Source organism: Hirundo rustica, chromosome 4 (assembly GCF_015227805.2).
Source record: "Hirundo rustica isolate bHirRus1 chromosome 4, bHirRus1.pri.v3, whole genome shotgun sequence".
Lineage (NCBI taxonomy): Eukaryota > Metazoa > Chordata > Aves > Passeriformes > Hirundinidae > Hirundo > Hirundo rustica.
In genome coordinates this window covers 30,410,875-30,435,523 of record NC_053453.1, presented here as the reverse complement: position 1 = coordinate 30,435,523, position 24,649 = coordinate 30,410,875, and the positions used below count along the sequence as shown (strand labels likewise).

Here is a 24,649-nt window from a genome sequence, read left to right as displayed (position 1 = left end):
GTACTCATCATATCTTTAAGGAGCTCCTTGAAGATGACAAATCAGAATGAGACTAGAAAAAAAAATCAGGCTCTAGAACTGTGACTGGCAAAGGGAAAAAGTTCTTTTTGGAGTCAGTGTGAGAAAACAAAGGAGCTGATCAAACTTTACAAAATAGATTTAAAAGTCATTTCAAACTACTTACATTTTTTGGTATAATATAACTGATATCTTCCAGGATTATGTCAGCATTCTTAGCTACTATATTCTTGAGGGTTTTATTCATCATTATGATATTTGTATGCATATGGTATATGAGAATGTAGTGGATGGAAATCCCAAAAGCTGATCTTTTATTTTAATAGTAAGATAGCTTCAATATATTGAACTACTCTCAAGATCTTACATATCCCCACCTTGACCTGTTTTTTTGCATAAAGTCTCAATCCAAAGGTCTGGTTGAACAGGAGGGTCTTCTCAAGTATCATCATATCAGAAATCTGTTGTCACATGAAAACCAACACAAACACTTTCTGGTTTTTAGATGCAAGAGATGGGACTCTAGAATTTGCAGTAGAGATGAACCCTTTTCAAGTCTAGTCCAGAAAATGGAGTCATTGATAGCAAATAATTCATGTCATACAGTAACCTTTCATTTAGTCCTATTAATAAGGCCTCTTCCTCCTTCTATACATATTTACTAAAATTAGATAACCCAGACATCATCTTAATCCTACTGTATATTCTGTTATCTGAGCACAAATCTGAATAGTTGAAACATGACCTTTCACATACAAGCCAGACATAATACCCTTGAAATTGTATTGACATATGCAAAGGTATATCAGAGTCTGTCTGTTCAAAATGTACCCATGAAAAACCCCAAACACTGAAGATTTATCAGTTTAAGTAGCTTCAAAGTCTCCTAAACCACTTATTCAGCGATCTGTTGCTGAAATTATTTTTCATTCAGTTGTTTGGACTTTATTTATACTCTCTACAGGATTGGGATGTGGATGTCTTAGGAGGCTAGCATTAGGCTGGAAAGGCTGTTGCTGTTGAAATGAGATCTCCAATTTGGCCTGAGTCATGAGTGACTGAACATTTTGGAAGATGTTGTCTGCTCATACTCTCTGTAAGCATATCCAGTGATAAAACCCAATTAGCACTGGGACAAATTATTGCAATTGGGAGTCTCTATTAACTGGCAGTTTTAGGTAGCCAACTACCTAAAACTTCTTAGCTAGTTTCTCTCTTGCAGAAAAACTTCCAGTGTGGAGACAATTAAGTTCTGAGTATTCACAGCTTCCCAGTCTGTGGTGTGGACTTCTTGACCAGCAAGGACTTTGGTTTGTATTGACCTGTATAAACCTGTTTATAACAGAAAATATTTACAGACTATGTTGTGCTCTGTGTCTCTGTAAGTTTGTGAATGCAGGCTTTCCTAAGAGAAGGATTTGGTTATTAACGTTTAAGTCTTGAAGTGAATAATATAAAATGGTAGCAACACCTCTCCCCCACACCATGATTCTCTGTTGAGTGCAGCTTTGACTACATTAGAGCTTGGTCCTGTTGCTGAATAAAAGAGAACTGCTATCTTTCTAACTGGCAATTTTCTACCACTTTCAGTCTTCAAAAAGACTTATTATACAGAAATTCTCTAATAATATGAATCAGAGAGCTACTTCTCCTTTTCTTCTTTTTGTGCCAGTGGATAATTTGCTAATGATCTTATTTTACTCTTCAGGGAGCAGAGTTTTCTCAGTGTTCCCAAGAGAAAAGGGTATAATAGCTAAAACTGTTGCCACAGTTAAGGAAATGAGTGATCCTGAGGTATAAGGAAGGTATTTGGGAGAGCAAGGCTTTTTCATGTCAAGGGGAGCTAGGTGTATACAGCTCTCATTTTCAAAATGCCTCTGGATTGTGTGTCTACTTTATTAGAGTGAGGCCTCCACAAAAAAAATTAAAAATTTTGAGTTGAAAAATGGGTAACAAAATATGGAGATAAGAAGGCTGACTGGTATAAGTGAAAATGTAAAGCCTTTTGCTAACTTTCTTTTATAGAGTAATATTTAATCTTCCATGCTTTTCTAGTGCAGCATCAAACAGGACTTCATTATCACTGTTAATATTCCATACAGCCCATTGATACACCATAGCCACTGGCCAAGCAAAACTTCAATCAGTTTTTCTTCCCTTGTCGGCTCATACCTCTGACTGAGCAGCTGCAAGATGATTCATCCAAGAAGGATTCACCATAGGAGGACAGGGGAAAATTATTTTTGTCTGCTTTTCTCATACTAATAAGACAATTTCAGTTGTAGATACTTTTGCAGCACTTCCTGAGCTGCGCTATGCCTATTTGAAAGCAGAAATATTTTTATCCAAATGGTCAAGAAATTTTTCCATGAAGTCAGTGCTTTTGCTTTGTAAGACACATTTTTTGCTGCAGTTTCTTGTTAAACAGTTGCAACAGTCATATTTTGTCCCATTACAGAGCATGTTTCTACTAGAATTAATAATCAGCATTAGCTGTGAGAATTAAAATACTGTGCATAAGGAACATCTATATTCTGAAACCTGCTGGCATGTACATAAGTTATCATTTGCCTAAAATGTTAGTGGTGAAAGGTAACTCTGCTCCAACTTTGCTTGCAGTCATAACAAAACCAGAAGAATGTATTTCTTTGTGTATTGACGTTGGATAAAGCATTTCATCCCAAGTAATACTTCTCGTGTTACAGATCCATCAGCTAGTTTGCAAATAAATACAGAGAAGCTTCTTTTGTTGTCACTTTACTGATACTGATGTGACATTCACGGCTTGTTTTTCCTGAATAATCGAGTTCATCTGAATGCATTCCACTTGTGCATGTGATACTGCCCTTACACTTAAAAGGCTTATAGATTCACAAATAAATTTTTCTGAAGAGAGGAACACAGGCTTTCTTTAATTCATATCTGTTACTTTGACTTAAATAACACTCGTTTCTCCATCTTTTCACCAATAAATACATTCCACTTTCCCAAAGAAGTATATGCCATCGAGTGTCTTCATGCAGTGTTATTAAGTAGCCAGTATGAAGATTGACATGAAGTCTTAACAACAGCTCTTCTCTTTCAGCCTCTGAGTGGATATGCACTATTGGCTCTTTGGGGTTTGTAGCTTTAGCAGCCCCAACAAGTTACGTTGTACTGACCGGGTGATCCCGAGTGTTTAGCACGGTCACTTCTGTTCTGTCTGGCAAGCTGTCAGCCAGGCAGCATATTCCCCAGTGGTAAGGGAACTTCCAGATTGCAGCCCTTTCTTCTTTTCTTTTCCTTTGTCGTGAGTAATCTGTGGCTTTCTGAGCGAGTAGCAGTCGGTAAGACACAGACTGCAAGCCAACCTTTTCTCACTACTGTAACGTAATTTTCATTGATCTTCCTCTGATCTCTCAAAACACCTGTGAGGTCCCACTGGCTCCTGGCTGCTCACAAGAAAAAGGCCAGAGTTTATAGTGATTTAGAAAGAAGCACACTGAGCAGTGGAAGGTTATAAAGGGCTGGCATTTCTCAGTCCTGCAGCACAGCTACTCAGATGATTATCTTGGAATTCATAGTGGAGTTGAAAATTCTGTTTAAAACCAATAGAGATTTACGACTATATTTGTAGTGCACAAAGCAGCAAAATATACAATTTTGCAATATTGGAGGAGGAGTATTGATAATTTTTATCATAATTACTGATAATGTACATCAGGGGTGCCTGTTCAGACGTACTTTAGTTAGTAAATCAGACTGATGCATCACAGTGAAAATTTCTAATGAGATTTTGTCAAGGATCTGTAAAGCTTTTATAAACCAATACACTCATGACAGGGATGTACAGTTATTCCAAAGAAATTTTTATTATGATTGGCATGTAAATAAAATACCCAGAGCACATCCCACATACCCCCTTTCATGCAGAAGAAAAACACAACTCCAAACCAAATGTGGGTGACTGTGCTATACCTTATAGTTTATGCAGGTGTCCCCCCCACACTTATATTTTTATTACCTTCAAATGTGGAACAAAGTGTTCTCAATGGATAAAGAAGTCTCAGGGTTTTATAAAGTTTGTGTTTGAATAGGTTTCACAAAATACTTCATAAGAGTATGTCTGTTGAGCCACACATTATTATTCTCAGAAAAGAGATTCATTACTTTATTGTAGCTTACAGTTTATTTTCTTAGTCAGATTATGCAGCCTCCTATGAAAATCGCAAATGACATAAATGGGAGGTAAGAGGGACTTTGGGCAGGATTTTGACATATTTCACATGATGTGGTCACATCATACCTCTCCTTCATATCTGCGTCTTAGAGGATACTAGGTCAACTGCTGATGTACTTTAAAAGTTTGAGTCTTAATTTGTTACTTCAGTTCTTAGTTTTAAAGATTCAGCCTTTAAAAAAAGATTGAATACTTGCTTTGTCCAGAGTGGCCAGTGCACTGAGAGTTTATTCATTGTTCAAACTCTTGGTGGAGGGTGATCAGAGCTTTTTGTTTCTGAAGGCAGTTTGCACATGTCGTGCCTCCCTTTGTATTGGTTCTATAGGCACCTCTCAGTCAGCCTGGTGCTCAGATAGTTATGCTACTTCTGGCATAAAACAGAGTGATAAGGCAGTGAATCTGATAAGGAACAAAGTTTTACTCCTGTTTGACTCCATACTCCTGGTATTCCCTATTAACAGCTCTCCTACTCCTGGACCTATTCTTTAGTACAGCTTACTGTGTACCTGAAGGTACTGAAAATGAACATGTCACAAAGTTCTCTACATCTCTGCTAAGTCTGTGAGTTCAGGTGTCTTTAGAACATACTTCAGTGGATTTTGGATCTAGTGAGTGTATCAAAAAATCCATTCTATGATACATTGTTATTGTAAAGTTTAGTCAGGGGAAGTTGTTATTTTAAGAGACACGCTTCCCCAAGGAATTTCCAGGAGAAGGAGAATTGTTGTGTCTCACCTTCATGATTTAAGTATTTGTTTGGAAACACAGTTTTTTCTTTGATGATTAGAGAGGAGCCTGCAGTCACTTATGTTGAGATTCAGAGGTGCTGGTATAAATCAACATGAATTCCACAGGATAGGGAAGTCCTTCTAACCTAAAGTTGGTGTCACCAAAGCATAAACAAGGACCAGAGTAAGTATTTAATGTTTTTATATAGCCCTAGGAAAAAAAAGTCTTTATTTTATTAGGCAGCCTGCACTACTCAAAGGGTTAAGACCTTATTATATGAACTGGGACCTAATTCTTCATATTATGGGCAGTTTAAACAGATGTCAGATTACCTGTCATGTATTGTGATAAAATGAGTTGATACTATGTGGGCAGTAAATTGGGATTAGCACTACCTCTGCTGCTGTTAGGCCCAAAATCATTAGCCAAGTACTTTTATGGAAACAATTCAAAATTTCACTGCAATTAATTCTGCAAATTCAAGTGTCAGTAATGAAAATAATTCTGTGAAACCCAGAAACACCAGGGATATTGTTCTTTCCTTGGATGACTACGACAATTTCCTCTCTGTGAATTTTCTTCTATTTTGTTGTTCTTAATAAACAGACATTGATGAGTGCTCGGATGGCTTTGTTCAGTGTGACAGCCGTGCTAGCTGCATCAACCTGCCTGGTTGGTACCACTGCGAATGCAGAGATGGCTACCATGACAATGGGATGTTTTCACCAAGTGGAGAATCCTGTGAAGGTTAGTGTCTGAAAAAGGTGGGGTACTGTTATGGTTCACCTGAAAGTGTCCAGAAAATGTCAAGTGTTTCAGATTGTTCTGATCAGGCATTGTCTTGAAAACTGCAGTGAAATTTAAATCTTGATCAAAAGGAATTATAGTCTAAATAAGCAACATCATCAAAGGCAAAAGAATATAAAGTAGGAATCTTCCTACAATATGGAGCATTAGTGGAGCATTTCTGTGCTTTACTAACATAATATGTAAAGTCAGGCATGATGATTAAAATGCAGTTTCTCTGGCCCTACATATGCTTCTGTGCTTGTCCCTTGCATAAGTGATTTCCCATGGGCTGATAGCATGCACTGTAATCTGTCACTCCACAGTAATCTGTTTATATGTCAGATTCTTTGCACATAGAAATGGGCCTCAATCCAGACCTTGTTTCCTCCGGTTTGTTTTCCTTGTACACTGAAATTGTTCATGATAAAAATATTTCCCATTGCAAAAAATGATTACACATCCCTAAGATCCTTACCTATATTCCCTGGTTAACACTGTGGTGTTTCTCCTGTGTAATGGCTAACTGCTTCTAGAGGGCTGCAAATTGCAGCCCTACATTGCAAACTAGCAAGCTCAGTGGACATAGGGCTGAGGATAGGGGACAAGAGGGTGACAAGGGGGACAAGAAGATGGAAAGGTTTTCTGTGTTCATGAATTATGTTAGAGAGAACAGCAGATTAATAAGAACACAATTATTTTCAAATGCAGATCTCTTAGTATGGAATGATATTCAGCTCTTAAGTTATTTCGTGCTGCTGCTTTTAAATACCAGAACAAACCTGTCTTTTTGCCATGGACTTCTCAGGGCAAAATCGTCACTCTTTCTCCCTTCTTTCCCTGAGTGCTGAAATATTCAGTGCTCACAGTGTAAGCTTTCTTATTGCTGTTTAAGCTCACATTGGTGGGCTGCATCAGTCCCGAAGGGAAGCAATTGAATTAATTTCTCTAAGGCAGACACATAGACAGTTCTCCAGGAGTGAGAATGACCTTTCTGGTATACCCATCATCAATACTTTATTTCAACACATTTTCATCACAGCTGAAAGCCTGTAGTCCCAGGAGGAATCAGCAATTTAAGGCAACCACTGCTTTCATAATTTGAACTTTCTTTGTCAAGAACTAACTAAATGTCAGTGTTAGCTGGCCAGGAGTTAGGACAGGAAGGTGCAAAGAAGAAGTTGTGATCCCTCTGATTATAATATTGCACTTCTGTCACTCATGGCACAGGAAATAAATACTCCAACCAGGCATTTATGGAAATATTCTCAATATCCCAAGTTTTATCTTCAGTGTCAGTATAACACTTATCTCATGGGTTGAAGATAGTGGTTTGGCACATGCTGTCTCAAGAGAGGAACATGTTAAGATGTGTGCAAACAACAATCAATTAAGCAGCAATTTCTAAACAAAAGAAAAGCCAAGGGAAAAGAATTGTGGGGATTGCTACATGTATACAGAAGCAGCAATTATTAGACTGTTTTGACCTTTTCTGCAAAGAGCCAGCAGCTCTTTTATTAAATGTACACAGAGGATAACAAGTAATTAGAATTAAATCAAAGATGGCAAGAAACTATCTTCATTGCTGATAACCCTAGTGACTAACAGTGGAACACTTTCAGTTTGATTGATTGCAGCTCCAAACACTGGAATCTTTAGCAACTTGAGATCACAGAATCACAGAATGGCTTGTATTGGAAGGTACCTTAAAGATCATGTAGTTCCAGCCCCCCTGGGCAGGGACACAAGATCCCCAAGACCAGGTTGCTCAGGACCCCATCCAGCCTGGCCTTGATGGGGAGGAAGGTTAGATATTTGATTCGTTTTATCACATCATTTTTTATTGGATTGGAGCTTGGGACACGTCTCAGATAAAAACAAAACCAGAAAGGGTGTGAAGAGAAAACCTAAAACCCATTGCAGTGTGGAGAGTTGAACTTGCAGTAGCACAAGAGCAGTGCAGAAGCAGTTGTCTTCTCTGCTGTCAGATCTTTCCACTGTAAGAGATTTCCCTGCTGGGTTTAAAGACAGAAGAAAACAGATTACTTTTGATAGTTTTCAGTAACCTCTGGTTAGATGTGATTAGATTTGGTGAATGGTCTTTCAGACAGTCACTTTAATGGGGCAGCAGCTTCCAGGCTATACTAATCTCAAATTGCAAATCGTAGTTCTCCAGTTCTCACTTTCAACTCTATCCAGGACCAGCATCCTCTGAAACTTTCTTCTTGTGCAAGTGCTTAGTGCTCTTGTGCAGAGCTGTAGAAAGAAAGTGCAAACTGCTTCAAGGTAGTGTTTTATATAGAGTGCATAATAGGCTTGACTCGACTCATCTTTTTGCAAGTTTTAGTTGCTTTAAAGCAAGTTCCTTCTTTTAGAGGAAAAAAACTGTAAAAGCAAAGCAAGTATGGATTTATATTTTCTTTCTTGATTGTTCTACATCATCTTCCTCAAATCGGGGTTTGTTTGTGTCCCCTGGATGTGTGCTGATAATAGTACACAGAGCATTTCAGTGACCAGTTTAATCAGTTCTTTGTTTCCTTCAGCAAAGCCTCCAATTTTAAAAATCCATGTGAAGGCACCTCTGTTAAAACCACAGATGCATAGGAGTGTTTCCTAAAAAGCCTTATTTTAGTGGAATTCCAAAGTTGCACCTACCCCTTTTAGGACATCATACTAAATATTCCTACCTAGAGCTGGGCTCCTTGGTAGCACTAGACTTTTTCAGTGCTTGATAATGAAATTATACTGAATTGCCTGTTTTACATATCTTATGAGCTTGGCTAATGCTGCTTCTTAGGCACAACTGAGAATATTGAGTATTTTGACTAATGTACTTGAATGCAAAAAATCGTAATCCCATTTTATTGTACCTACAGGCCGTGGAAGACCTAGAGATCCCTTTGCTAAGAGTTTTGATTCACATTATACCCCTAGGTACATCTATGGTGTCTATTAAAATTACTGAGAGAAATTATGGGTAACGCAGCTGTAGGGCTTCAACCTCTTAGCAGCACTTGCTGGTTTTCCCTTGGAAATAGAATTATGTTATGCCTCATTGTATTTCCAGTAAAGTGAAATATCAGCCCTGTAGTCCTTGAGACTGTATGGCTTTAGGAAGTCTTAAATTTTATATATGTAAATATTGCATTCAGTATGGTATATTAACTGATATCTTTCTCTTTGCCCCTGACAGCTTTTCTTTATAGTTTCTTTGAACAGTCTTATTGGTACTGAAGGTTGTCTCTTATGTACCATTTCATAAAGACAGCTGGGCTAAGAGAGTAGATATTGCATCCTCAGGCTTTGTTGCAGTAAAAAACCCTGGAACTGAGGGCAAAATCCTAAAATAAGAAAGTTCAGGCCCCATTAATGTTTGCCCTGCAGTTCTGTGTAACATCCTGATTCCTTTGAATTTGTCCTCTGCTATTTCTAAAAGCTTCCATAATCAGTTGGAGAGGGAGGATATTTTGGTTCAGACCAGAATAGTGCAGGCTATGCCTCATCAGTTGTTGGACATTTGGCACACATCCACATCCAAAGAAAGCTTACCTAATTAAGGCAGCCCCTTAGGACTTACCAAGAGTATCTGTCAGGTACCAGCTGTTGTTAGTATAGAACATGAGATCAATGTGCCTTCACTCTCAGCAGGTGCTGCATTCTTTAAATGAGACAGATGCAAATGAAAGTTTTGGATAGTTCAATCCAGAATGCCCAATTCATAAAAGAATCTTTTTTGGTTGTAAGGGTTTATCCATATGTGAACTCCCATTTGGGTTTTCTGTTCTGAAATATCTCATTTTTTTTTTTCTGCCATCCTGCTTCCAGAATTAGAAACACTTACTTCTCTGTGTGACAGAGCAGCCTGCCTAACAGCACAGAGGCTGAGGCTCAACTTGAAGTCTGTTTTCAACAATCCAGGATAATGAGGGATGGAGACATATTACAAGCCTCAGTATGCTCCTCAGCCTTAGTGACTGAGCAAAGTCCAAAACGATCACTCCAGTATCCATGTCTCTGGATCTGGAAGGCAGAGGAATTGCTGGCTGTCTGATGTCTCAATTTATCTCAGGCTGCATCCAGTATTTTAACTAGTACATGAAATTTCTTAAAGTTGAAATCCACTGTCAGTTCAGAGTCCTACACTTAAGTTTATCAGAAAGTTTGGTTTTGGTAGCACTTAAGAGAAACAGGAAATAAAAATCACTACTCTTCAGCAGGAAAACTTACTAGCAGTCACAAAGCTCTGTCAAAATCCTTTTGCTTTTATTCATGATAATTAAAGGTCAGCAAATAATGTGACTTCTTTTTTTTTTTTTTTTTTTTTTTTTTTCCATTTATCCCAAATAGAGTTGTAGGCATTAAGGCTTCAGTATTAAATTTGGGAACCCAACTTAAGCATCACCAAACAGAAGGCAGATATGGAGACACATTAGTATTTCAATATTCTGGAATGTGGGAAGAATACAAAATTTTCAATGTTTCTTGTCTTTTATAAAAGGATAAAACAGAACTTGACCACTATATTTTATAAGACAGCAATTTGAACACATTTACTGTATACGGAAACAACATTTCTGTTAAGCTCATGTTACCAACATCTGAAGTCTCAGCTCTTCATCTTCCACATCTGGTAAGCACTCTCACAGGCTGCTTACATGAACTCACAAATAAATTATTCACAGTTCACTTGCTCTTTGAAGAATTATTACACCAGTCAATAGATCTACTCAGGACAGAAAAGAACAGAAATAGAACTTTCTGCTCAGAAGAGTTTGGGTTCTCTAGCAAATGCACTCCTTCCTTTTTTGCCTTGAGCGATAAGTATTCAGGTATCCTGGTACTTTCACCCTGCTGAGCTAATGCCATTCCTCAGAGCAAAGGTAGCTGAGAAACTTCAGTTACTTCAGAGCAAAGGAACTGTCCACCCTCCCAAGACATCTCTTCCAATATTTCTCAGTGATACGTATGTTCACCTTTGCTTTACAAAAATGAGAGTCTAACCAATATTAGAATGATTCTGCTCTCAGGCAGACCCTTCAGGGCTTTGTGAGAGTCTTCTGCATGTAGGTGTGGATAGTTCATCAGAGGACAGATAGCTGCAACTTTTCATCAACTATATCGCAGTGGGTCCAAAAGTGGAGCCTTTTGTCACTTCCTAGCAAGATGTGCACAGAGTTTTTTTGTTTCCTAATTGTGCCTTGTTTGTATTCCTTGTGACTTTTTGATGAATTTTTGCATCTGCCATTTGTGAAGTTTTTGTTTGTAGAATTCAGCTATTTTTTAGAGCTATCTGTAGTAATTCCAAGATCATTTTCCAGAATGCGTCAAAAAGACCAATGTGATTTTTGAACAGCTATTTCTCCATGCCCTTTTCAATTGAATCTCATCTGACATAATATTGTTTGCTCAGTCAATATCACAAAATACTTCTATAATTCACTTTTAACATTAACATAACTCATAGCACTTAGTAACACTGTTGGTAATGAAGTATTAAAACATTTTTCCTGTCTTTTATGACACAATAATTATCCCTTTTAATATTTTTTGTTATAAATAATTATTTAATATTATTATTAATTACTATTGAATATAATTAATATTAATCCTTGAGTCAATGGCCACTTTTCTTCCATGGCACATAGTTCCTTTAAGAGCATGTATTGTGCAAGGAAGGTCATGAATAAAAGTATTATAGTATATGAAATATATCTCAAAATATTTTAAATATAGTATAGTAAACTTTGAATCTGTGACATGGTATCTTTAAACAATCATCTTTCTATCTGAAAATGTTATCCTTTGGTTGCTAGTTTTAATTTATATTTAAAACTTTATCATTTTAATGTAATAGCCTCTTTGAATCTAGACACTACCACCGAGGGGGTTTTTTGCAGACTTTTAAAATTCCTTGAAGAATGTTGAACTTGTGGTCACTGTTGGTCACTAATGTGAGGTAGTTGCTTGGTAGAGATATTCTGAATCACTTGCTGCTCAAGGCTAAGTGAAATGGTGCTTTGTCCCTCTGGGGTTTTTTGGCTACCTCTTCCAAGAAACAGTCAGTATTCTCTTAAATACAGCCTTGGGTCACAACCTGGAGCAATTGAAATTCTCATTTTTTTGGAGTTTTTTATCTCTGCAGTCTCACAAATACTGCAAATGGAGCTTAGTCATTCTGCATACTGTCACCATATTGTATGGCTTTAGTCTGGTATTTTTCCTGTGTAGGCAGTAAACTATTTGTAATAGAATTAACTCCTAGTTTTCTGTAACAGGTATCACTGCTTCTTCTCCCATGATATTTCTTTGTTATTGCAACATTAACTTGTACCTAGAAATGATGTTAAGAAAAGGAAAATCCTTAAAAATGAGACAGGTGAAAGCTGCTGTAATTTTTCATGTAGGTTAGATAAATAAGAACTGATTCTCCGTTTAGCACTAGATAACTAGTTACATTTCATTCATTTTTTTTTTTTTTTTTTAATTGAGGCAAACCTCCAAGTGTTTTGAGACATAACATTCTAATGTCCTAACATTCAAGCTGCTTGGTTCTTAAGCAGTGTGTTGTAAATAGCCTGAAGTGAACTATTTGTTTGTGAGTGGTTTGTGGGGGATTCTTTGGGGTTTCTTTTGGGTTCTTTTGGGAGGGGACTGGGGGTTGTTTGTATGTGTGTTTTGTTAACAGCATGGGAGCAGTAATAAAATGGCTCTGTGGCTGGATATAGTGGAATATGCAATCTGTAATCTTACCATCTTCCCTTTCCAAACACAAAAGATGCAGCACCCAACGTCCCTTGTCCATAGCTGGTTATGGCTGTAAACACAATTTCAGTAACATGATTGACCATCTATTAAATGCCTAAAGTTAAAAAAAAAAAAAAAAAAAAAAAAAAAAAAAAAAAAAAAAAAAAAAAACACCCACAACTGAACAAAGTTTTGCTTGGTGTGGATGATTTGTGTGCAGGTACTTGGCTGATAATGCCTGAAGTTTGATGTGGATAAATAATGCAGATGAGAGTTTCATGCATGAAAAGTTGGTGTTTCTCTTGCTGCATCATAAACACACTGCTGTTTCTGATTAGGTTAGAATCAAAATGTAAATAGCTCCTGCTGTGACTAGGGATATTTATATTGCCCTATCCAGAACATTTATTTTCATGAATCAAACAACTGAAAAAACCAAGGTTGGGAATTTTCAGTTCTCAATGGCAGATAAGCTCGGCTCAATACCAGAGTCAATGATGAAACCTCCATTATTTTCAGTTACCATGTTGAAAAATAAACCTCAGAAGCTTTTTTCTCATGGGAAAATTGTGAAATAGACTTGTACACAAGTGCCAAAAGCTGAGTCAATGTTTATAGGATCACCATTTGTTGTTTAAAGGAAACCTTTCTTATTTACATGACAGCTGAACTTTGTCCAGTTATCTCATTAAGTATGTCTGCCTTCTGTTAAGTATCGAGGTTGCTGAGAAGCGACATTTTAAATTAATGACAGCTGTGTGAAAGTTATGTACAAAAGTGTGTTCTAAACAACTAAATGCAAATTTTGGAAAGTAATTTATTAAAAAAATACTTTAATAATAAAGATAATCTTGCTGTTAATCTGAATCCTTATATTTAAACAGAATTTGTGTCTCTTCTTGTTATTGCATGACTTAAGAACATCTATACCTTAATTTTAAATTGCCAGATTATATTACTTTCCTGGATTTAAGAGAATATATAGGAAGGAGAGAGCAGTTCTTCCATCTTTCTGCTCTGCCCAAACTGGCATCCCTCAAACCATTCCTGTTAGCTACTTTCCTAAAACCTTCCAGTTCAGAGTCTGCACAGCCTCTGCAGGGCCGCCTGTTCCCCTGGTTATGTATCCTAACTGCTGGGTGGGTTTCCCTGTCTGATGTGCCAGTGGTACCACTTTCAGCTGTTCAGCCACACTGAATTAGTTTCATGGACCCAGTTATCTTCTGCCCTGTTACAACAGTGTCTGCCTCCAGATGCCTCAGAAGGCAATGAGGTAGAAGATGTAGAGATCTGAGATGATTTGCCTGTTCTGGATTATCTGATGTGTAAATAAGTGGACCATGGGCCCTAATGCATGAAATGTAATCTCTCTCAAAAATCTGTTACCACTGAATATGAATATTCTTGCTAGCTTTATACACTTTTGGCTATGCAATTATTTTTTGCCTCTTATGATTCTGTAGCAGTGAGTGTTGTAGTTTGTTTATGCATTGTATGAAAGTTATTTCCTTTTAACAGGCATAAATTTGTGGTCTTTCAGTTCCATTCACTGTCCCTTGTCTAGTGTGTTAGCCAATATGGAGGAAAAAAGCTCTCAACATGTCTTCTTTGGAGTATTTTTTTTTTTTTTTTTTTCTTTTGGTTATATCTCTTCTTGCTGTTGTTCTTTCAGAGATGAGCAATCCATGTCCTTTCATTTCTTCTCAAATGATATTTCTGTCAATCTTTCCATAAGCCCTAGTAATTTTGCATTTTTTTTTTTAAGATGCCACTGTTACCGCACAAAGTATTTGAAGGAAACCCACAATGCTGCTGATTTTTACAACAGAGTTCTAATAATTTCCCTGCTGTTTTTCATCCCAATTCATATTCATGTTAGCAACTTGTTAACATTTTAGGGGTTTTGACCATGGACACATTTGGAATTGTAATGGTATTTGAATTATTTTGCTTTAAACTGAATGTGCTTGAGGTGGATTGGAGGCTTCATTTCCATTGTTGAACCCAAAGCTGAGTGTTTTATTTTTATGAGATTTTTATGCTGGTGGTGGAAGATACTTGCATGACCTTATTGCTTATTTTATCTCACTTATCTGGTGGACATTTAATTATAACAACACTACTTTTTAATGAACTATAATCAAGAACTTGGGCCGAACTGTTGAGAAATTGTATTTAGGGTTGAACTCAATATCTCAATATTTACAATCAGTGTAGTTCTATTCTTTACTCTGTTTTCCACTTGTTATTGCGTATATCCATTTACTTCATGCCCCTTTGAAGCTTCTTTCCATGGTCATTTTTCTCCATTTGAACAGCTGAAAAAGCTAAATAAATAATTCGTGTAGAAAGTACTGTGTGCTGCTAGCTTGCCTTTGCAAAATAGTTGTGTGTACCTTGATGAACTAGGCCTTTAAAGTACTTCTTAATTCTATGAGATATATTTGTTTTGAAGTAATTTATTTTTATTCACTGGAGCCTGTGGTAGTTCTTTTGGGAGACCCAGACGACCATTGATGGCAAAAGGCACAGAGCCTGCCCTCTGTCCAGGGGGATATCACAGCTTTATTCTGGGGTCCTGCCCCCGCCGGCCTGAGCTCTTACTTAGCTCCTACCCCATCCCCACCGGTGCCAGAGAGCGTGAGGCCCCGGCCGTCCAGGGGCTTTTTCCTAGGGGGCAGGGCCCAGAGTCAGGGACAAGCCACTGCCCAATCAGGGATAAGGTGGGAGTGGAGCAGAGTTGGGTTACATTCCAGTGTGGGAGGATGGGCACTGCTGAGCAGGGACAAACCACGTGATAGAGTTTCCGAGGGGATCAGGGAATACAATAGAAAAACATTACAAACCCCAATATAAAAATGAAAAACAATATAAACCCAATTAATGCGCTACAACAGGAGCCATTAATTCTTTTCTTTATTTTCTATTCTAGACACGAGGTCTATAGCTGTCACTGCAACTTGAATATTTAGAATATTCTAGTTTTCACATTCTAATGAATGATGAAATTTAAAGAATGGTATGCTTGCTTAAATGAGCTTACAGGTCAGACGTCACCTTTCACATTAAATTCTCATCAAGTGAACTCAAATGTGCTAGACAGACCCAACAAAAGATTTTAAGAACAAGACTCTGAAGCTGTTCTTGTTTCACATAAGATGTTAAACAAGATATTCTTGTTTCCTGAGTGGTTGCCACAAACAAAGGCTCTTTGGGGAGCTAAGAATTATTCTTTCTCTCATGTTTCTTGTGGTTTCTTCATTCTATCTACTGTACTCAATAGCGTTCACTTAGAAATATGTATAGCAAAACTCAGACTATCAGGTTAAACATGATCAAAAAAAGCTGATGTGACTTGTAAAAAAGTTTTTGTGAAATTTTAAGTTCTCCTCATTCTGGTGAAATACAAATTAATTTTCAGCTGAAGGCCTTAATGGCTAAGAATCGTTTATATTGAGTGCCATAGGAGAATTTTGTTAATTGAATGTGGTCTAAGAGCATTCCATGGCATGTATTTGCAGACATTGATGAATGTGGAACTGGAAGGCATAGCTGTGCCAATGACACTGTTTGCTTTAACTTGGATGGTGGGTATGACTGTCGATGTCCTCATGGCAAGAACTGCACAGGAGACTGTATCCATGAAGGCAAAATCAAGCACAATGGTCAGATTTGGGTGCTGGAGAATGACAGATGCTCTGTCTGCTCATGCCAGGTCAGTACAAATGAAGTAGCTGCTTCTGCAGGGTGGTGGTAGGGATGATGGGCAGAGCATCAGGATTCAAGTGAAATTCCTGCCTTCTCAGGTGCATGTGTGGAGCTACAGAAATAAAATCGTATTTTACATAGGGTTTTGGAGATAGCTTCTCTCTCCAACCAGTATGAGCAAAACATTCATTGGATGATTATATGATTATATGATACTGGGAAAAGGATGGAAGTACCGTTTCATTAGCAGAGATGCCACCTGTGTTCTCTGGGTGGGAGTAACAGCATTTTCTGCAAATAAAATGTCTAGACACCCATTGGGGCTGGAGACTGACGCCAGTATCTCTAGCAGATGGCTATAAATAGAAGTAGGTTCTGTGTCTGCAGAAGAATTCAGCTTAACCTTCTCAAATGTTTGCTGTGGGAAGTTTGGTCCCAAGCTAAATGCTGATGGAGAATGAAGGGCCAAAACACTGCTGACAGTATCCTGAGCATTTCAGCAGCTCGACTTCAGTGTACATGGTTTAGTTTCAGATCACCTATAATCTTCCAATGTGAATAATTACAGAACAGAGGGGTTGATCTTCCTTGACACCCTCCAATCTGGTATTCTATGAAACCGTGATATTCTGTGAAGTTTAAAGCAAGATTCACCAAGCATCTATATGAGAATTACCAAACTTAGTGCAATCCATTAAAATCTAACCCATGTGAAAGACACCGATGGGTTTCAGCACCCCAGGGGAGAGCTGCCTGGAGATTGGTTGGATGAAGGATGTGTATAAGACAACGGGAACTTTATGGTTGTTACTGGGTGTATATTGGGGTTTCTGGCTTGGTTTGAATTGTATTTTGACAAAGACTCTGTGTAGTGGAAAACTTGTGAGCTGCTAATGGCTTAGAATCATGGCAAAGAAATAAAACTTTGGCTGGAGTATGGCTAGAGCTGTGAAAATTTCTGCCATCGCTGTATGTCTCTTCTAAAAACAGAATGGATATGTGATGTGCCGGCGAATGGTTTGTGACTGCCAAAATCCCACCGTTGACTTCTTTTGCTGTCCTGAGTGTGACCCGAGGCTCAGCAGTCAGTGTTTACATCAGAGTGGGGAATTTTCCTATAACAGTGGTGATTCCTGGATACAGAACTGTCAGCAGTGCCGCTGTCTGGTAAGGTTCCTGATTACAGCAGCAGAGACAGGAGGGAAAAACAGTATGAGATATTCTGATCTGTGAATAGCTTCATTTTCATGCATAAGCATCCACTTAATTATCCATGTACTTTCCTGAAGTACATAGATAATTAAAATCTAGTTTTCCTGGATTTTTTTTGTCAGTATTGTCCAGTTTCTGTCAAAAATATGTTTTGACACAATAGACATATAATCTAAATTACTTAAGCAAAAGGTGGTTTCAGCAGAGTGGAGGACATTTGGATATGGCACCTACAAAGCAACACTCGTGTTCACTTATTCAGAGATTCATGAAGCTCTATAAGAAAATTCTAAATATGTATCTGTTATCACAGCTGATAATTTCAAGGATGCTGGTAAACTAAAACGTATTTATTCATTCAGACATTTTGAGTAACAGAAGAGTAGTAAGACTTTTTACATTTATCAAAACAGTGAAACGAAGTTTGAAAAAAACTCACATCTGTAAAAGCTTGTCATCTTTTTCCTAGGCATGTATTTTGGAGTCTGAGCAAAAAATATTCTGCATAATTCTGCTCATGAAGTTTCTGTGACAGAGAAAATCCCAAGATAAAAACAACTATCTTTTATCATAAGTTATCTCCAAATACAAAGGCTGGCCCATGTAGCAGCTTTGGCTTGTCAGGGTATCATGACTAAAAGCCAGAAGCCCATTTCTGTAGACTGTTGTTTCAGTTTACCACTGCTAAAATCCAGTGAAGTAGATAACCATGTGTTTCATTAAATGTCTTAAAAATGAAAAAGTAACCAAACTACAATTTAGGACGTTATAGATAGGTGTTTCTCTCTATAGATAGATGTTTCTTTTTTTTCCAAGATGCTACTTCTGTAGCAAAAGTCTACTTTCTTCCAGTGATCATGGATTTTTTGGGGTGACAAAGTATTGTCTACTCCTTGTACTATCCATCACTGCAAAAAATAGATTGAAGTATCCAGATCAGTGACTGGATTAAAAAATTACTTGCATTCTTAACATCACACAATTTAAAAAGAAGAAATTTGACCCAGATGAGACTAACTTCACAATACTTTCTGCAACAAAGGGAGGAAAATTTGAGCTATTACAAATATCTGTGATTTTTTTTTTTTTTTCAGCTTCTGCTTTGGAGATAGTGAACTCCTCATTCACAAAGGTTCAGATAGATTTTTGGTGAATAAACTGATTTCCTAGAGCTAAATGCTGTTCTTTTTGCCCCACTTAAGTCCAGGTTATTAAATCTGTGCTCAAATGAGCTGAATAAATTGGAAGTCAGAGATGGACATGTTTAAAAAAAAAAAAAAAAAAAAAAGCATTATTGACTTCTCTGAAGTCTTTTCTTTGACCAATAGATCTGCAACTTTGGCCTTTGTCCAGAATGAAGGGAAGCAGCTGATTCCAGCTTCTAGTAACTGATATGATTCATTAAATATCTTTAGATTTGTGTTCGGGCATAACGTGACTTCCCCTAAGGATATGTTGGCCCAATACAAGTCTCTGCTCAGACCTTTTCTTACCCCTGACTGTACTAAACCCAGCAAGCAGAAGGTGTGATAAAATTTGGAACTTCAGGTATTCTGGTAATAACATCCTAAGTGGATGGTAAGTGGGTGGAGATCCTCTCATTGAAAATGTGGTGGTCTTCCCCATTACATTGGGCTGCTGGTGGCTTGACACCCTTAATCCAGCCAATGCATTTGTAACCATGGCAGAGATAAATTTGAGGGCTTTCTATGGCAAGCCAGCAGTCCAAGTTGTGAGTAAGAACTGGCAGAACTGGAAGTTTTGGCACATTTTTGCAGTGCATTCATGTTACAACTTCTGTCCCTTGCAGAAACAGGGCCTCACAAGGATAGGTCACAATCCTGTATTGCATAATTTATGCAGTATTTTCAGGTACAGCTTGATGGAGAGCATACTGAACTAAGTTAAATCTAATATACTCCCCAAATGGCATGCAGAAAAAAGCACCTGATCTGCTGTGTATCTCACAGTCAGTGATTATCAGTGTTTCCTATGCTGAATTCTGAACAGCACCAGATGGGAAAAAATAGCCAGCTAAGAAACATAATGCTGATTCTGAGGAATGGGTGAGGAACAAAATAAGAGCTAATAATAATATCTTGTTCTTTCTGAAAACAGCAAGGAGAAGTTGACTGCTGGCCCTTGCCATGCCCAGAGGTGGACTGTGAGTTCAGTGTCCTCCCCGAGAATGAGTGCTGCCCACACTGTGTCACTGACCCCTGCCAGGCCGACACCATTCGCAACGACATCACTAAAACTTGTCTGGATGAAACCAATGTCATTCGCTTCACTGGATCTTCTTGGATTAAGCATGGCACAGAATGCACCCTCTGCCAGTGCAAGGTAAGAAAGGTTATAACGATGAAGCTGAGATGCTTCTTTCCAGCTTGTTCTGTGGCACATAAATATTAATGCACTGAGTCTGGTCAGTGAACAGTTGGTGTCTACACTTGTTTTGAAGCACCAGAGATGACAGTAAAAGTGTTCAGCTTAGTTAACTGTACTCTTGCAAGTGCTAGAAGCGTGGTTTGAAGTGCTAGCAGATCAGAAGCAGGATAGCAGCTCATGCTGCGGAGTGCTGTGGACACAATGCTGGGCTTCGCTTTTCCACCAGGATAGCTCAATTAGGGTCTAAACATGGAGCTCCAAGCTCCCTGCTGTCTTAGAAATATGCGAGTATGGCTGTGTAAGCATAGACTTTGCACAAGAAATTTGTTCAGTGTGATACTATAGTGTCACTGGAACTGATTGAATTGTTTTTTGAGAATAGTAATTGTTTTCAGAATAAAAATGCTAGATATATTATTTTGTACTTTAAAATTAATCAACATGTTTAGAACATTTACTGGTTTTGTACTCAAAGAAATTGATTGTCTGAGGACAAAAATTAATGGCTATGGGCATATGTGAATTCTGGCATCTCTTTTTGAGGATGAAAAAGAAAAAGGGATTAACATAAGTGTTTCTATTCAAAATAAGATCATAAAGTGAATTGTGTTTTCTGCCACCCGATACTGAACAGTGACAGTATGTGTTTCCACAGCAGCCAAGGAGAAAGCAGGATTCATACACAGTTTTTTAATTATTACTGAAATTCACAGTTGATTTTGGGCTTTATTCTATGTTCTTCCCAAACAAGGTGCTTCCCAAACATGGTACAATTAACTATTTGAAAATGTGCTCATAAAGAAAAAATCTATCTTAAACACCTCATTCTGTGAGAATTCTGTGTGTTCAGGCAGCAGAAACTGTCAAGCATCACTTCCTTCCTCTACTTTTCCTGATGCAATACTGTGTGCAATAGGTGCTGCTGTCAAGACATAGTCCTTTTTCGAGGGCAGTGGAATGCACCAAGTAAGTGTCAGCATTTGTCCTGATGTCAGATTGGGTCAGTGGTTAGAAGAAAATGCTGCAGTCTGACAGACTGGCTAATGGTTAGAAAGCCAGCTGCTGCCCGGGGAATGTTAAAGCAGGTTTACAGGCAGAAACCTGTACTTTGGGGTCCATAGCTGGTGCTACACACCAGCTCCAACGCTAGAAGTTACTTTTTGCTCAGGCAAGTTGCTAAGGTTCTTATGCAGCTGGTTCCCCATCTGTAGAAGAAATTGTGTGTGGTTCCTCCCTAAAGCACTTTTGAGACTCAGTGATGGGAAGTGTGCTCTTGTTGTACTGCTAATTGGTAGCAATGCAGAAGGCTTGTATCAGTTCTGATCATGGCCACCTAAGTGCTGCACCCATCTGGCCTTTTGTGTTAAGTGAAGACTGAACCTTAAGCATTGACTAGTTGGTATTCAGAGTAAACACATACACAGACTTATCGAATCAACTGCTGCCTTGTGAATATAGTGAGGACTAAAACAGATACTCTGCCAAACTCTATAATTTTAATGACTCGGGTGTGACTCTGCCTAACAAAGAAGAGGTACCACTTTGTCCCTAAACAAGCCCAAATCTTATTCAGTTCTCCTTACAGAACAGTGTTCATTTTGAAATACACGACATTTTAGTATTGGAGTTCTGCATGCAAGCAGCCCATTCCCTCTAGATCAGGATAGTGGTGTGCCCAGTTTGTACAGTGTTCCTTCTCATTCATCCTGTCACCCCACTCTTCTCTTGTAAAGCATCTCATGGAAGGTCAAAACTCCAGTCTAAGCCTCTCTAAACAAGCTATAGCTAAATAGGTTTACACAAATCCTTTAAGAATTTAGAAACACCTGGGCATCAGCTAAAGCAGACTTAGCCACAAAAAAAAAAAAAAAAAAAAAAAAAAAAAAAAAAAAAAAAATAAAAAAAAAAAAAAAATCCAATCACAAGTAAAGAAGGGGGAGAGTGGGATTATAACCTCCTGTAACAGGAGTGAAAGAAAGTGCTTGAAATATTCAGACCTTGGTTTTAATAATTCCTGTTAGTTTAGTCAATTAAATGTATTTGGACTAATTTATAAATAATACTAGTTTTTTATTTGCATTGTAAGAATTAGACTTAAGTAGTAGAGATGCAGAAATTGTTTCTCTCGTATTTTAATGATGTCATAGGCAATCTGTCCCTTTAATTGCCCTTAGTATTTTCATAAAAATGTCTGGACTATTTGGAAAAAGTTTATGGATTAATGTTTGCTGATGTTACAGCCAGAATGCAGGAAACTGCAGCATTCAGGGCTAAATAAAACTAGGAATCCCTTCTGCCTGATCTGAATAAAACTCCCAAGTGCCTTGTGTTGTTCAACAGCTTTATGAATCTGAGCAGATGCTTCATACCTTTACATTGGGAGCATTCCTTCCACTAATCCCAGCTTCTTTCAGTTAGACTGTTGTAGCTCTGGGACACAGACTACAACAAGCCAAGCAATTAGAGGAATCATAATAGCCTGTTCCCTTGGGCAACAGAAGGACATGAGGACATTGTCATGAATCTAATTCAAGTCTGTACATGTTTTGTATTTTACAAGTCTGTATGTTCAAATCTGATGGGTATTTGCAAACAGCTGAGCTTGCTAAATTTACTTGCTTTGTACAAAATGCAAATTGTTTCAATTCTTCTTTCTGTTTTTCCATCCTTTAGAACGGCCATGTCTGTTGCTCAGTGGATCCACAGTGCCTTCAGGAACTGTGACACCAACAACTATGTCTCACAAGCAGTTTCCGGATAAAGAATTTTCCTTCACAGAAATAGACCTTCAAACCAAAAATTGTTCAAAATTAAGACAAAATTAAGTTGGTTTTGTCTATCTGAAGTGCAGATATGTGATGAACTTAGTTACCTGAGTCAGAGTGAAATTTATGGGACTCAAGACAAGCTCAGATATGTAAACCTTTGTGTGAGGTTAGGCCCAAGTCTTCTGGCTATTTGTCTGTCTGGCATCCTTGTGCAGAATGTTTAGGTTAGTTTAAAGTGACACATTGTAATGCTGTACATAATGATGTCAAGATCTTAAATCAACTAGGAGCTCTTACAGGGTCTTGCAAATCTTTGAGAGTCCAATGCTTGACCAGATGCAGCAGATTTACAGATAATAATATTTTGGAACTGCACAAATATGTTTGCTTACTGCAGAACTTAGCAGATGTTTGAGCAAAAGGATGAAGCCTTCAGGAATAATGAACCTAGCAGCTAAGATGTGATATGTACAGTATGTGCGCTGAAAAAAAAAAAGATAGAAGTTATTGTAAAAAAAACAAAAAAACAAAACAAGAAAAAAAAAAGAAAACCCGTGATGCACAGGCATGGCTTCTTAATGTTTTCTGATGGGAAAAGTCATCAATATTTACTTGTTTTACTGCACTTACTATTATTTCTTGATTGACTTTGTTCAGTATAAGCTCGTTCTTGTGCAAATTTAAATAAATATTTCTCTTACCTTAAGTTTGTTTGTGCCATCTTTCCTTTTCGAGGACTTAATTTTCATGTCTGCTGTTACTTCTTTGCCAGTATTCTCGGAATGTGGACAATACAGGTGAAGTGTTGCCTGTCTAGCTCCTCTACATGTGGGAGCTTATGCCCAGCACAGCCTTATGCCTATCATGTCTTATCTTTAAGATACTCATAAGTAATTTGTCATCACAGTGGATTAAACAGCAAGTTCACATGCCTAAAGATCAGATCCTGTGTACTAGTGGGGTGTTGTCACGCAGAGTCAGTAGAGACCATTTGTGTGTGACTTGGATCTGCTCAGATTTACAGAGGATCTTCTCCAAATTCCTCCCCTCTCCAGCTGCGAAGGGTTAGTTTGTCTTCTGTAAGCTCTGCAGCTCTTTTTTGCTGTTTGTGTGAAGTATCTTAATGCATGAGGATTACTTCAAAAATGTAAGCCCTATTGTCACTAGTGTTCTGTTGGGACAGTAAATAAAGGGGGCTATGTGACCAATGCTATGTTATTCTCAGAGAGAAATAAAGAATAAAGTAATGCTTACAAATTGCAGGCTGAAAATGCACCAGGAACAGTGGAGACAAAACAGGAGAGGAGGAAGATGCCCAAGATGACAGTATTCTTTAGATGCTACTTTAGTATTCTTTTCAAAAGGCCTTACTGCTCTTCAGCATCTGTCTCAGGAATTCAGCAGATTGTCATGAAACCTGAACAGGCAAAACTTCCATTAGTATTGCACCTGTATGATATGAAGTTACAGGGAAGTCCATGTATGTGGTTTTACAAAACAGAATTATTTCCTGCAAACAGATGCTACTTCAGTTTCGTGTACTGCAGGAGATCAAAGGAAACTCATGGAATCATGTGTATCCAGCAGGTATTCCCTTGAACCCTCAGTGTTTACAGAGGACTGGATGTTTTTGGATTAAGGGATACAAGAGACGCTAGGCCACCAAATGCTAATAGTCTAAACAAGCCCTAGAAACTAAAAATCGGGGGAAAAGAGACTCAAGTGGGCATTTTACATTGAGGCAATAAAGTTACAAAGATTTCCAAACCAAATAAACCCTTTTCCTTATCCAGTCCAAAAATAACAAGTATTCAAAGTTGTTTTTTTCTGATTTTTTCCTATTCCTGGCAAGTTGCAATCACAATTTTTAAAGAAGAGAGTTAGCTCCCTGTCACCCTGGTTTTTCTGAGTTTTTTAAAGCCTTTTGGTTGTTCATAAAATGGAGTCAGACCTTTTAGCTACTGCACAATATTAGGAGCAGTTTCTACCTTTTTCCCACATATGTAACATAAACAAATCCTTTGTTTTTCATTCTCTGTCCTTTGTTTGCATATTTCTAACCTGAAAACAATTGTAA

At 37.9% G+C, this 24,649-nt stretch overlaps 1 protein-coding gene across 1 annotated transcript in view; it reads left to right on the top strand.

Annotated features, from left to right (window-relative positions):
- The window catches only part of NELL2 (neural EGFL like 2), a 139,846-nt gene extending 116,568 nt beyond the window's left edge, over positions 1 to 23,278 (top strand). Inside the window, exons 16-20 of the mRNA XM_040062577.2 lie at positions 5,573 to 5,713; positions 16,018 to 16,211; positions 17,195 to 17,371; positions 19,535 to 19,759; positions 22,478 to 23,278. Coding sequence (XP_039918511.1) covers positions 5,573 to 5,713; positions 16,018 to 16,211; positions 17,195 to 17,371; positions 19,535 to 19,759; positions 22,478 to 22,528 — 788 coding nt within the window. The 3' untranslated portion in view covers positions 22,529 to 23,278. The remainder of the gene's footprint in view (positions 1 to 5,572; positions 5,714 to 16,017; positions 16,212 to 17,194; positions 17,372 to 19,534; positions 19,760 to 22,477) is intronic.
- Positions 23,279 to 24,649: the final 1,371 nt, after the last annotated feature.